Raw genomic sequence first — 14886 nt, 5'->3', positions numbered from 1 at the left:
CTGGCTCCCCTTGCTTAGGAACCAGAAAAACTTCCACATTACAGCGTATTCGTTTCCCCATTTACTGATCATGAAACGTTTGTTGTAGAGCAGACTACTACTTGAAACTTGATAGACGAGGGAGAAGTGTAAGATATAAAAGTAACATACAGTCTTATAAAATCCTGATAATTTTGTGAGTTTACCAAGGAAATGAGGCCAGTGGCAGAATCTCCTTTCACCCAAATCATGGCTTCTCTTAACTTCCTTTACAAGTACTCCCAATCTGAGCCCCTTGGGACCCAATGGAGCAGTAATAGATGTGGTATTTGAAAAGGCCTAATGGAAATCATGTTTACTGTCTAGAACGTCAACATCAGATTTCCTTGCCAGAACACCATCAAATCAAAGTGATACCCCTGATTATTTCATGTTGACTAGGAATTCTAATTGGCACTTACGTGTTATTGATAAAAACAGGACACTGAATTATTTGCTAAGTGCACTTTGCTTAGTAAGAAAAAATTCTTTCAACTTTCAAACTATGAGGTACCTGAGGGAACAATACTTCTTGCACTTTTAGGGACTGAATGGCCGAACAACCACTGGTCAATTGCATTAAAGGAATTTAACCTACCTGTGTACACACTTTATAAAATCAAAGACTTATTTTATATTAGCAATGCTTTTTCTCCCTCCCCTAAACATTCAATCTCTGATAAACTTTATATAAACCCACCAATATTATAAAACAGTGACTCTGAATTCCCTGACAGAGGAAGAGATTCATAGGAGTTGAACACATTAATGAGGAAGCCATCTTGGTTGAAGCAACAAGTCTAATAGATTGCCCAAGATATTTCTGTATATATCATTTGAAATAAAAAGTAATTTTTCAATGAACAAGCTATTATAAAATGTCCATACTATGGATTGCATTTTGCAGGTAATAAGGACGTTTAAGAATAGGTAGAGACATGAAATAATGCCCAAGAAACATTAAGGGAAAACAAATTGTAGAATACTGTTTAATAGAATACCGTTTGCCTAAAAAGAAAGATTTAACATGTATAGCGTGATGAATGTTTATATAGACAGATTTGTTGGTATATGCATAAGTCTAGAAGGATACACACCAAAATTAACTATTATTCTCTCTGGGGACGATTGAATGAAGGAGAACTTGTACTGTTTATATATAGATTTTAGTGTTGTTTTAAGGAAGGGTTTACCTTTGTAATTAAACCAAACCCAAAACACCTACCTAATTTTTAAAAGGCACTAGGAATAGTGAACCGTGTTCTCAAGGATTGAAATGCTGACAGCTGGGTTGGTTTGGGTGTGCAGAGGTTCACATACTGGCAACTCATACCATTTAGTGGAAGTTGAGTTGTGGATAGACATGCTAACCACATGGATTTGCTCTGCTTTCAATAAACTAGAGATATGTCCCTGGAAACTGAGCAGAAGAAAACTATACTAGATATAAAAGCTGATGACAGAGGATTTCACTTTCCCCGATTTCCTCCGCTAGGGTTGTCAAGGAGACTGCATTTGAATCACAGCCCTTCATAGGGTTTACCCCTTCATATTTGGTTCCTTGTTCTTGGTTACAGCTCCTAGCATGCTATTCTGCCGCCTTTTGTCAATGTTACAGTTGCCCAGCCCTTCTGAATTGTATGCTTCCTCAGGGCTTGTCTCTGCATTCCTCACTGAGCAAGATATCCTGATAACCTTTATCTCTCACTGCCTTTGCTCCTCACTTTTGTGTGGTATGACTTCAAATCAGAGTATGAGGTACTGTCCAATATTAACCATCTCACATGGGTTTCAGAGGACAGGGATTTTCTATTTCAGCTCCCCTTGCATACCCAGAACATCACAAAATGAGAAAGAATGATATACAGTTGACCCTTGAACACTTTGGGGGTTAGGGGTGCCAACCTGCTTTACAGTCGAAAATTTGAGTATAACTACAGTCAACCCTCCACATACATGGATTCCAAGCTGTGGGTAGAAAATACAGCTGACTCTTGAACAACATGGGTTTGCATGGCACAGGGCCACTTACACACAGATTTTAAACCTGTGTTGTTCAAGGATTAATTATATGCTATTAAAAAGAACAAACCCGAAATAGAGTCATTTTTGCTAAGTCCAAAACTGAATAACTAACCAAACTGCAGTTTCAGCCTCTCCCAGGAGTGAAATTTTAAGCCAATCAGTCTGGAATTTCCTGGTCAGCACTAGTGAGGTCACCTCTCTGATAAAACCCCCCTGCCTTTCCCTAGGAAGGGTGACCTTGCCTGAAATAAAAACCTTCCATTTTGTATAAGTCCTCTGAGAACCCCGCCAGCTGCCAGATGGGATGGTGCCTGATTCATGAATCGTTTAATAATGCCAATTAGAGCTTCAAATTTAACTTGAATTTTGTTATCAATCTCCTTTTGGATTCATAGATTACAATCTGTGAGAGGATATTCTGTTGACAAAGCTTGTGTGTTCTGTCGAGTGTCTTGCACCTATGAACGAGGTAGGATGATTGTCATATCCTCGGTTCAGCCGAAAGGACTGAAGCAGAAAGGACTCTGTTGAGTTACTATTCATATTCTGAAAGCAAAAATTGCAAATTCATCCTCAGGCTCAATAGAGGGGAGAATGATAACAAAGTGTTGTTTTTCTGAATTGCTAAAGAATGTTAGAGCCAACATGATTCATTGTAGTGTCATTTTTAAAAAGGTGCCGGCCTCAGTACTGTGGCTAAGGGTTTTGCTTCTGCCTACAGCTGATGGGACCCCCCTCCAGGGCTCAGGCGCTCGCAGCTGGAGTGGGCTCACACACAGAAGACCAGGGCTTTATTTTCAGGTTTTATTTCATTTTTTAAAACAATTTTTTTCATAGTTTCAAACAATAACTTATAGCTTAACATTTACAGTGGCTAACTTTATGATTTCATATTTTCTTATTTGAAAAATAGACAAAAACCTCAGGCTCTGGAATCAAAAACTTTACATGGGAATGTTCAGGATGGAGAGAGCTTTAAAAGTGCAAAATAAAGAAATGGAAAAAGCTAGGGTATAACCTTTCATGAAATTTGAGGGGGTAGAATTTACATCTGGGTTTGCCCATGGAGGCCTCTCACTGGCTATTCATTTCCGTCTCTCCTTTAATTATGAAGATTTTTCACCTCTGACTTCTGACAAGCTGAGAGGGGTAGAGTTCTGAAAAGCAGGTAGAATAAAGAAGCACATGGAGATTCCAGAAGCTGCCAGATCCAAACTGGCTTCCTGCTGATGGGCTTTGTGTGTGAAATAGAATGAAATAAGCCGATGATCCTTGACAGCCTCTCTCTCTGATTCTCCTCACTCAGCTTCTTCAGGGCATTGGAGACCCCTATAAGGACCTGCCCGAGCACAGGCCCGGCTCCTCTGACTGCTGCCTGGGTAAAGGGCACAGATGTGCATGTTTACACGCATGTGTACAGGAAGTGGCCTGAGGTGAGAACTTCTACATGTCAGGTGCAAGAGCTACAAATCAGTTGTGTAGACTGATTACCCTCTTTCCTTTTGAGTCAAGTGGTACCTTCAGAGCCCTTCTCTACATCACTGAGATCTCCTGTCTGAATACTCCAAGAGATCACTTCCTGCAACCCTGGATTCAGTAGTCAGGGGAAGGCCTCATGCTACTCCAGGCAACTCCTTATCTGCCACAGGGGAAGAAGAAAAGACATGGACCTTGGGGATTTGAAGGGAGGGAAGGAAGAATGGGGTGGCTCTAGCTCTCTTTCTCCTTTACATGGATGAATTTGCAGCTGAGGGCTAGGGACAGAGCTAATAATCTCAGCCTCTACCAATAATTGGGATGGTACCTCAGTCTGTAGCTAAGAATATTAAGAGAGAGAAGATCATGGAAAATAAATACAGGCCTGCTTTACAGCTCACCAGATGGAGAAACTTTCAGGTAATCATGGTAACCAACACCTGAGAGAATAAGGGCCAGCTGTGATCCAGGCCCTAATTTCACCTGGAGCCCAATACCCCAGGGCATTTTATCAATTTCCAGTGCTCAGTATAGTAATGATTGCTTTCTAGGTCCTTAAAGTTTCCTCAGGCTGGTCTTAAATTACTTGGAGAGCTCCATGCATACTGTGGACTTCACTTGATACCCTGACTGTGAGGTAGGTGAGTGCCAAGTGTTCCTTTGCCCATTCGGGAGAGAGCAAGGGCCTGACTTGAGACATGAAGTGTTAGTGACTGTGAGGGACAGATTCAAACTCTGAGCTGAGTGACTTTCCAATTGTACCACCTATTATGCAGGCCCATCTTTCACACAGCTTGTCAGGAGGCCATCTGGAGGCCAGATGCTGCCCATGGTGGAGAAGAACAGCTGTTTTCCTCACACTGACTGAAGTTCGGGCCACAAGAAGGAAAATCCAAGTAATGTTGGCCTAAGAGAGGAAGAGAAAGGTTATTTTGCCCCCTATTCCTTGCTCCCAGTGCTAGTCCCTCAACAAATTAAGCTCTTCTCCCTAAAGTTCCAGGCCATGGGGAGGTCCTCGCCCTGCTCTGGGCAACTTACTATGGCACAACAGCACACCTCTCATCTCTTCTTATGTCTGCTTCTTAGGCAGCAGACTATCTAAAAGCCTCATGTTTTCTCAATAGCTCCCACAGCAGAGAGTTGGAGGGCACAAGCAGACAGGTGCACAAAGAGCTGCACACTCAGTCTGGAGATGCTCTAGCCTCTGATCCGGGACTCCTCCAATGGCCATCCCCCAGGCCGAGCAGAGCGCAGTGAGCAAGCAGCCAGTGCCGGCCTGGCACCGTCGGTTATGGGTTAGCATGGCTCTGACAACTGCAGCCAAGCCAAGCTCTGGCTCAAAGCCTCAAACACTCTTCTTCTTGAACTTCATGTAGATACAGAACTGACTTTGTCCAATCCAGAGTCCTCAAGTCCATGCAGGCAACTTTGTTAACACGTGGCGGTCCCATCAAGAATAGGTGGCTGTAGCAGGGCAACCAGAGGCTCTTAAAATGGATTGGTGTGTTTGCTCCTTTCATTGGAAAATATTTTTCTCTTGAGGTAGGAATGTAATTGGGCTCAGTCTTGGCTAACACTCAACATCTTGCAACTCAATCTCCTCAGTTGTGCTCTCTGCAAAGCAAATGATAAGTCAATGAGTTGCAAATCAGCCAAAAGGTGGTTTTTTGGTGACAAGATAACATGTTCCATCTCAGGCCATGAAAACACGAATTGATTATCACAGGGCCCAGAAAATTACCTTTGAGCTTGTGTCTTCTCTTCCTCTGAAATTTATATGCACACTTATTACAAACCCACATGAGGCTAATTAACACTGCGGCCACAGCAGCAAGAAAAGCCAAGAAGACAGCAACGAAGTGGAGGTCTTCATAGAGGATCTCTGTACAGTGCGGGAAGGGGAAGATAAGTCTGTTAATATTATGAAGTCAGCCTCCCACGCACTTGCGGTCAGTGGGGCACTGGGCCCCTGGGGTTGTCTTACCTGACACATGCAGCACAATGGTGCCAAACTGGCTGCTCCCCAGGTGTTCTGTCACCGTGATGACGTAGTAGCCCGAATCCCTCACACCCACACTGAAGAGCTGGATGGAGCCATTGTCAAAGGTGCAGACTCTGTCCTTGTGGCTTTGGGAGACGTTGGCCTGAGTCCCTGGCTTCCACTGCACAATCTTCTGCACTCCCCAGTTGGATGTATACTTCCATTCGATGGTGGGGACACCATGACAGGAGTAGTCCACCGAGAGCAGGATGTCTTCTCCGGCCGTGGCATTGATGGTGGACTGGGGAATGTACAGTGACATGCTCTGACCTGCAGGATGGAGTGCTAGATGTGGGGCAACTTATATGAACTTAATATGGTGACATAAACTTCTATAATTCATTGACTGTTTATTATATGACAGGCTCTCTTCTAGGTTCTGGTGCTGATGCTACAGTGATGAATGTTATGGACAGAACCGTTATACCCACCCCCTACCCCGCCCCAATTCCTATGTTGAAGCACTAACCACCAGTGTGCTTAGTATTGTATTGGGAATTGTATTGGGAATTGGGGCCTCAAAGGAAGTAATGAAGTTAGTATTGTATTGGGAATTGGGGCCTCAAAGGAAGTAATGAAGGTTAAATGAGGTCCCAAGGATAGGGCCCCGATCCAATAGGATTAAGGTCTTTATAGAGGAAACACCAGAGATCTCGTGCTCTCTCTCTCTCCATGGACCCAGATAGAAGAAATGCCATGTGAAAACTCAGCAAGGAGGCGGCTGCCTGTAAGCCGGGAAGGGAGTTCCCACCAGAAACTGACCCTGCCAGCACCTTGATCTTGGACTTTCCAGTCTCCAGAACTATGAGAAAATAAATTTCTGTTGCTTAAGCACCCCAAGCCTGTGGTATTTTGTTATGGCAGCCAGAGCTAAGACAGTGAACAAGACAAAGTTACTGTTTACTGTTCCCTGGAGCTTCCTTTCTGTATGACAGACCACAAGATCATCTTGAATAATGACAAGTACTTTAAGGGTAATAAAACAGGGCACTAGTGATGGTGGGGGTGGAGGCGGTACACACCACTAGATAGGATGGTCAGGGAGCACCTCGCTGAGGAAATGACATTTGACTGAGACCTAAAGGACAGGGAAGGGGAGGCAGCCAGGTGAAGACATGTGGGAAGAGCATTTCAGGAAGAAGGAATAACTATAAAGACTGTGAGCACTGGTGTTTGAGGGACAGAAAGGAGGCCAGTATGCCAGAATGCAGTGATCTGTGGGCAGAATTTAGGAGACAAGGTTGGAGAGTGGGAAGGACCCGGGTTGTGACGTGAGGGTCAGAGGTAAGGTTTTCCTCAAGGTGATGTGAATTCATAGGAGAATCAAACGGGAAGGTAACATTCTCCATTAAGCTTGAGAATGTCTGCTGTGGAGATTGTTCCAGGGGTGAGGGGACTAGAGTGGAAGCAGGAAGAGCAGTCAGGTGGCTGCTGTAGCAGACTGGTTAAGAGATGGAGATGTAACCTTGGAGAGTGAAAAGCAGTCTGATTTAGGATATGAATTTGGAAGTAAGAAGGACAGAACATACTGATGGACTAGATGTGGGAGTAGGTGAGGCAAAGAGGCATCAAGCAGAGATTTCTGCATGAAATGGGTAGATGAGTAGTGCCACTGGCTAACATTACACATATGTTGTTATACACATATTCATAGGTACCAGGCATAGGCCCCGTGCTAACCGCTTTACACACATCATCTCATTAGCCTCACACAACCCATTGTGATTCTATTGAGATTTACATATAAGAAATCTCATCCTCCACAGGACTAACTAGCTTGTCTAAATTCACTCTGCAAGGCTGAGATACACACAAGGTCTGCCAATTCTAAAGCTCAGTTACCTAACCTCTATGCTCAAATCAAAGGTCAGTTGTCAGTGGACAGCACAGAATGTAACAAATACCCCCACACTGAGAGGAATGGTCAGGGCTGGCTGGAGACCAGAGAATGTACAGGGCAGGGTTCAGGCTTGGAGCCCATCCTTTGGTTTTCACCTCCACATCCTGGTTATCTCTCTCACTCTTTGGGTGCCCAGTCACCCCAGGGTTCTTGCTATGTGGCTCTAGGTAACCATACCTGTTATTTTCCCAAGCTTTTCTCATTGTCTTCTCCTGTTCCTAGCATTTCCCATTTGTGCTGTTCTCCTAAGACATGGCAAGGTGACTGGAGATAATCTGATAAATTCCATGCTGAAAAGTTGGGAAGTAATAATGGCTTTCAAGAGTTATAGCTACCAAGTAACAGATATATATTTTCTCCCCAACTCTGGATTTTAAAAAAAGTTAAACTCACAGGAAGGTTGAAAAACAAGTATAAATAATATCTATATAACTTCTCCTAGATTCACCAATTACTAACATTTTGCTGCATTTGCTTTCTCTCTTTATCTCAAGAAGAAAATAGAGATCAAATTCCGGGTCAGCCTGTGGAATGCAGGAATTTTGTATTTTTTTCATCTCTGTGTCCCCTGTACCCAGGATCATGCCTGACAGAGTGATTGGTCAATAAATGTTTGTTGAGTAAATGAATAAGTGAATAACTAAATATTTATAGAAGCAAGAAGGAGCCATTCCTGATAGAACTATTGCTGCTTGGGTGGTTTGAAAAAATTAGGCACATCTAAAAGCTAACAAACATATAAGAACTATAATTTAGTCAAGTTATATACGTATTATGTACTTTACAATACTTATCTCTTATTTTTTTACATGAGTCAGCTACATGCCCACATAGCTAGGAAATGGCAAAGGTGAAATCTGAATGCAGTTCTGTCTGATATAAAAACTGTGTTTTTCCCACGCTACTTGGTGACTGACTAGCTATCATTTATCCATCTATATTTTTTGATTTATCTGACTTTGAATATGAGCAGTTGGAAAAGTGATTACTGTAGGATCCAGAGAACCATATTTAGTAATGACAAGTCTATATCATCACTTCTGTGTATTTCATATACATCCTATGTTAACCATGTTGATCAAAGGAGACTACCAGCCCTTTTAATAGCCTTAGGGACCTTCATTTAAGCCTTTCAGTTACTCTGGCCCAAGAAATAGCAAAACTGAAAAACAAAAATAACAAGCCCAAGTTTCTGAGATGCTAATATAAAAAAAATAACATAAACGGAGCCACTTTAAAATGGAGCTGGAGCTGCCATGCCAGAGGAACTGCCTTGAAAGTCTCATGCCCCAACTCTTTGGAATATTAAAACAGGGCAAAATGACCTTTGGAGGGCCTAAAGCAACATCGTGCCCCAAAGAACTATTTGCAAAGATAACAAGAAAGCAGATATTATGACTACTGGACTGATGACTACCTGAATGAAAGGATTATTCCTGGTGGCAATGAGGTGTGGCGGAGACACCTGATGTGGGCAGGATCCACATAGGTTTGACCCTGGGGCCTCCTACCTGTGAGACCTGGAGAAAGTACTTTCACTTCTGAGAGCCTTAGTGTCCTCTGCTGTAGAATGACAACTGGAAAACCTCCTGAAGGAAGGCTGTGAGAACATACAGGTGTAAGGCCTAGCAGGGCACAGCACTTAGTGCCAGTCCAGGAGCTGTAGTCTCCAGCACTCACTCTTCTGAGTGGGCCTCAGGGTGACTAACCCTCTCGGTTTGTCTGGGACCAAGAGTTTTCCCAGGATTTGGGAGTTTCAGTGCTAAACTCAGGACAGTCATGGGGAAATCAAGACAGTTGGTCACCCCACATGAGACTCAAAGAAATATTGAAGAGCACAGAGTAAACGCCAAGGTATATAATGCCAAGGTAAATGAGGTGCCCAAGGGGCTTAGCAGGGGTAGGTGCAGGGCAGCCAACTCCGCGTAAGCTGAGGGAGGAAAGCATTTCCTTCCTTACCCAGCTGGCTCCCAAACACATCTCTCATGGGTCAGCACTCCTATTGCACCCTCACTTGAGTAGGGACCTCCCATTAGCCACTGAACCCAGGCAGTACTCCACAGCAGGTTACTGGCTCCTGGGTGCTGGCCTGGTGAATACTATTATCCCATTTACAGAGGACCAAATTCAGGTTTGCGGGAGTTGGAGAAGCGGAGAGACACTCATTTAAGCTGAGGCTGGAAGAATAAGATTTTAAAAGCTTAGGAGAGGGAGGAAGCACAATCCAGCTGAGAGAACAGTGAACCCACACAGGGAGGCATGGCGAATCCTCAGGTTTGGAACTTGGTAAGCAAGAAGTGCAGGTTGGCTGTAGCATGAGGAATCTGTGAAGTCGGGATTACCTGGAGGAGTTATCCCTCAGGCAGGGAGGATCCAGGAAGATGTTGAAATAGAAGTATGGCAGGATCAGAACTGGGCTCCCAGAGGGCAATCTGGCAGCACAATTTGTTATCTTATCATTTACACAAATCACCTGCACGGCCCTTGGCCCACCAGATGTGGTTGTCCTATGCACCTTCAGGAGAACCCCTGGCTGGAGTCCAAACAGTTGGGAACAGCTAGGTATGGCCTTACCCGGGCCTGAACTGGGGAGAAGATAGGGAGCAGCAGGAAGTGCACATGAACACAACAGACTGTGAGACCTCTGCTGGGAGAAGTTGTTTCCCATTCATCTCAGAAACCCCAGTGTCCAGCATAGGACCTGGCACTTTGTAGATGCTTGTAGGACATTTGGTCCTGCATAAAACATGCACAGAGACATTTGGTCCACACCAAAACGCCCCTGATATTTGATCCTGTACCAAAACATCCATGGAGACATTTGGTCTGTAGTTAATATAAATCCTGCTCTTCTGTAAGATTTGAATGCTGACCCATATACCTAACCCCACATACCATTATCAGCTAGGCTATCGAGGCAAGAAGGGTTATTATTGTCGATACAGCTATAACCCAATTATTGGAGCAATAAAGCATGATAGTGTTTTTTACTATGAATCCTGTAAACCAAACAAAGAAGTAAACATTATGAACCCTTTGAACCCAGGGACATTTTCTAAGTATGGACATTTTAAACAGGACCAAATATTTACTAATTGTATGAATGAATGAATGAATGAATGAATGCAGACATGTATGGCCTGCCTGTCAAACTGCTGCCTATTTAGAGAGAGAAGGAAGGGAGGATCTATTTTGAACTGAGGGGGCAATGGATCTGGCTGAGGGAGGTGCCGGCAAAACCCCTTTCCCAGCCCCAAGTCTGCTGAGAGTCAAATAGCTAGGAGTAGAAGTGGTAGAGTTTCATACAACTAAAATGCCATGTCTTTGCTTCACTTCTTCCATTCTTGAAACAAGCAAGGAATTCTGGAAACACAGCGTCATGTTGGAGGCCAACACAGCAACCCCAAAACTGCCTTTTGGATTTAGATGCCATGAATAGGGTTGATGACTGACATCTGCACGTAATTTACAGGGTACCTGTCCCTCCTGTTAGCTCAGGTAGTAATTCCTTGCACTCAGAGCCTGAGTACTCAGAGACCAAAGCTCAGCTCATCCCTGAAGGAGCTCCCCCATGATCTTGCTGTTTAAGGGTCTTGGGAAGTCACCCAGATGTCAACCAAACCCAAGCAACGTGGACAGAAGTAGGTTTAGATAGAAGATGATAGACTGCTCCCCTCATCAGGTTCCTGTGTTTGTACCCGAACCAGAAAAATAACTCTAAAATAGCAATAGCCAGCATTTCTATTGGTAATACCTGTTAGGTACTAGCTGTCATACACAACTATCACAGTGAAACGCAGTCTGGGAAAGTTGAATGACTTGGCCACTATCAGGCTGGTAAAGATGAAGAAGTTTGATAATAACACGTTGTTAGGTGTGTGCAGGAGTTATACTCAAACATTACCATGGGGATTGTCAATGGGTGTAACCTGCTTGGAGGGCAATATGATAAAATCTATAGAATTTTTTAAATAGCACATACCTCTAGCCCCAGAATTCCACTTTTAGGAACTTATTCTACTAGTAATAAGGGCACGTAGATGCAAAGATATATGTGTAAGTATCGAAACTGAAGCGAAGTATAGTCAATGGTCGTAGTAAAAGACTAGAGACAAACTATGTGTTCATTGGTAAAGGAAAACTGTGTCTTACAACACTTCTGACACTACCTACGTGGAGTCAGCACCGACCCCACAGGTTAATGGCTCAGTCTCACAAGACTGCCCCCAACTCCGGACGTCAATCATAAGGCTTGGCCTCCCGTACTTTTGACTAACTGGCTACACATCAGGGGTTCTCACGACCCCTCCTCAGGCTTGAGAGTTTGCTAGAACAGTTCATAGAACTTGAGAAACCACTTTACTTAGTATTCCCTGTTTACTGCAAAGGAACAGCCAAATGGAAGAGACACATAGGGCAAGGTCTGTGGGAAGGGGCGTGGAGGTTCCATGCCCTCTCTGGGTATGTCACCCTCCCAGCAGCTTGTTGTGTTTACCAACTTAGAAGCTCTCTGAATTCCTTCAGTTTGGTTTATTCTGGGGTAGGGTGCAGGATGTTTCATTCTATAGGGATGACTGAATGAAATCCTATTGGTGATTAATTCAATCCTAGTCTCTTCCTTTTCTGGAAGCCAGAGCGGGGAGGCTAAAAGTCTGAACCTTCTAATCACATGATTGCTTCCTCTGCCAATCAGCCCTCATCTTCCAAGAGTCTCCCCATTAATAAACAAAAAGACACTCATCACTCTGGTGATTTCAAGGAGTTTAAAAGCTTTTGTGTCAGGATTCAGGGACTAAGACCAAATATTATAAAAAAAGATGCTCTTATCACTCCCATATCACTCAGGAAATTGCTAGGGTTTTAGGAACTCTGTGTTAAAAACCTGGAGCAGAGACCATATATATTTCTTATCATTTCACAACTAGTTAAATAAACTACCAATATTCATACTTTGAATTATCAACGTTCATGCTTTGGAATACTAGAGAGACATTAAAAAATGAGGTTGATCTATATGCATTAGTATTAGATAATGTCAAAAATAATGAAAAAGCACAGGGCAGAACAGCGTGTATATGTTTCCATTTAAGTATACACACACACACATACACGTGCGCACTTATCAATATAAATGTACCTCCGGAAGGATACACTACAAACCAGGAGCTGTGGTTCCCTTTGGGGAGGAGATTGTGTGTCTGGGGTGGGAGAAAGCCTTACATTTCACTCTATACCCTTTTTAACAGTTGGAATAGTTTGGGAAGTTTGTGAATTACTTAAAACAATAAGGGAATGCTAACACTGGGTCTGATCTCCAGATTTTTTACTTTAGAAAATGTTAGTAATTCACATTCACACAACTGACAAAAGCACTCAGCAAGGATTGTTTCGATCTGTGAAGCCAGGTAGGAGACTGGTTAAGAAATTATGCTTTTTGCTTCAAGGTAGTTGTTTATTTGACCACTAAGCAAACTATTACCAGTTTATTATTAAGGATCCAACTCAGAAACAGCCAGAGGAAAGATGCATAGGGCAAGAGAGGAACCTGAGGCTCAGAGGCATAATATAAGTGCCCAAGTCCATGCCAAGTAGAAAGTCAGACCTGAGTCTGGAACTCAACCCTCTTTTCACTGCCCCACAGTGGCCTCCAATAAGATAAGGCACTTGGAGTATAGAGGTGGAGTTTTTCACTTTTTTGTTTCCCCAAATAACATATTGCTCAGTGCTAGTAAAGATTTGAGAGACAGATATGACAAAAAGCAGGAGTCTAGACTTGAGCTTTCCCAAACGGTAGCTGCTAGCCACAAATAGATAGCTATTGAGCACTTGAAATTGGCTAATCGAATTGATATGTGCTCTAAGTGTAAAGTACATATCAAATTTTGAAGACTTAGTATGTTAAACAGAACGTAAAATATCTCAATAATCTTTACATTGATTACACATTGAAATGGTAATATTTTGGATATATTGGGTTAAACAAAATATATTAGTAATCTTAACATTGATTACATGTTGAAATGATATTTTGAATCTATTGGGTTGAACAAATTATGTTTTAAAATTAAAGTAAAAAGAAATAGATGAAATTAATGTGGCTATTAGAAAGTTAAATGAAAACATGTGGCTTTCATGTGTGGCTCGCATTATACTGCATATACAGCACTAGTTTAGATGATCACAGTTATGCCCTCTTGCAAAACAAAAATCCTGTTCCCTTGGGGTTGTTCTACTCTCTCCTTTTCAACAATGTGAGCACTCTGCCCCCTAGTTCCAGCATTCCCACAGACAGTCCATCCCTATTCCACAAGCACATTCTCCTACTCCACCTTGGCCCCCAGTAAAGCAGCCTGCTCTGACTACAACCTTCTCTCCTTTGTTTACTGTTCAACTTCTCCCATTAACCTCCTTGGTCCTTCCGCTCCAACTCACTCTATTTTTCCCAATCCATCATCCTTACTTCCTTCTCTGCCTAGCCTGGGTTCCATGCCCATCACATCCTGAACACTCCTGCCAGTTCTTTAAACTCCACTGGCCTGTTCGTCAAATTTGCCTAGTAAAACCGTAGTCCTCGATCAATGACTCTCTACTTCTCTGCCCAAACCTGAGTGTCAGCACTGCAGAATTCCCACAGCAGACACTCTCCAAAATGACAAAGCCCACTATTTCCAGTGTACATTCAAGATCACCAAATTCAAGAGCACCCTCCATACTGCCAATCTTACTGTTTTTCATGTAAATTTATACTTCCTCTTTCCACAGTTACTAAGACAAGGTCCCTCCAATCTCTTTGGACCTCCAAATTCCTTCTCTTTCTCAGCAGATGACCTCCTCCTAGGACACTGCTGACCACTCTCTCCAGCTTGAAACACCCTTGTGATTTCTGGGCCACCACACTTACCCGGTATTCTTCCCAGCTCCTTCTCTGATGGTAGAATAGAAACGTAGCAGGCTTCGTGAGAGGTCAACTCAACTTTTCTCCCCAGGTGCCAAGAAGGCACACCTGTCTGTGGGAGTGGAGGGTGGCAGAGGAGGGCGAAATGCTGTCTGGAGAAGCCTGGGGAGAGCAACACCACACAAACTCTGAAATCAAAGACCCAGGTTCTGTTTGGCTGCACATGCCCTGGCGGGGTGATCGCATAAATCCCTTCCCCTGTCTGACCCACCATTTCCTCTTTTGTAATTAGGGATCATCACAACTTGGATATCAATGAGTCAATAAAACACAAACCAAAAAGGTGGGTGAGAGAGCTTGACAGCTAGAAACAATTCCAACAGGCAAAAGATCTCCCTTCCCTGATTTCTTATCCAGAAGAATCCCTGATTCTGGGCCATTAGAATCGAATCCAGTCTCATTCCATTTAATGAGCTTTTGGGAACAGAAGTGAGAGGGACTAACTTTTGTGGAGCACCAACTCAGCATCAC

The 14886-nt window shown here is 43.2% G+C and overlaps 1 protein-coding gene across 1 annotated transcript; it reads right to left on the bottom strand.

The window, feature by feature from the left end:
* Positions 1–4995: 4995 nt before the first annotated feature.
* VSTM5 (V-set and transmembrane domain containing 5) lies at positions 4996–14629 on the bottom strand. Its single transcript, XM_011374757.2, has 4 exons — positions 14362–14629; positions 5504–5830; positions 5261–5401; positions 4996–5133 (listed from the first exon to the last, which is right to left on the bottom strand). Exons 1-4 carry the CDS (start codon positions 14627–14629, stop codon positions 5090–5092), a joined length of 780 nt encoding a protein of 259 aa, XP_011373059.2. The 3' UTR covers positions 4996–5089.
* Between the last annotated feature and the right edge of the window lie 257 nt (positions 14630–14886).

Source organism: Pteropus vampyrus, unplaced genomic scaffold, assembly GCF_000151845.1.
Source record: "Pteropus vampyrus isolate Shadow unplaced genomic scaffold, Pvam_2.0 Scaffold254, whole genome shotgun sequence".
In the NCBI taxonomy this organism is placed as follows: Eukaryota; Metazoa; Chordata; class Mammalia; order Chiroptera; family Pteropodidae; genus Pteropus; species Pteropus vampyrus.
The sequence above is the reverse complement of the archived record's forward strand: the minus strand, read 5'-3'. Positions and strand labels throughout refer to the sequence as shown.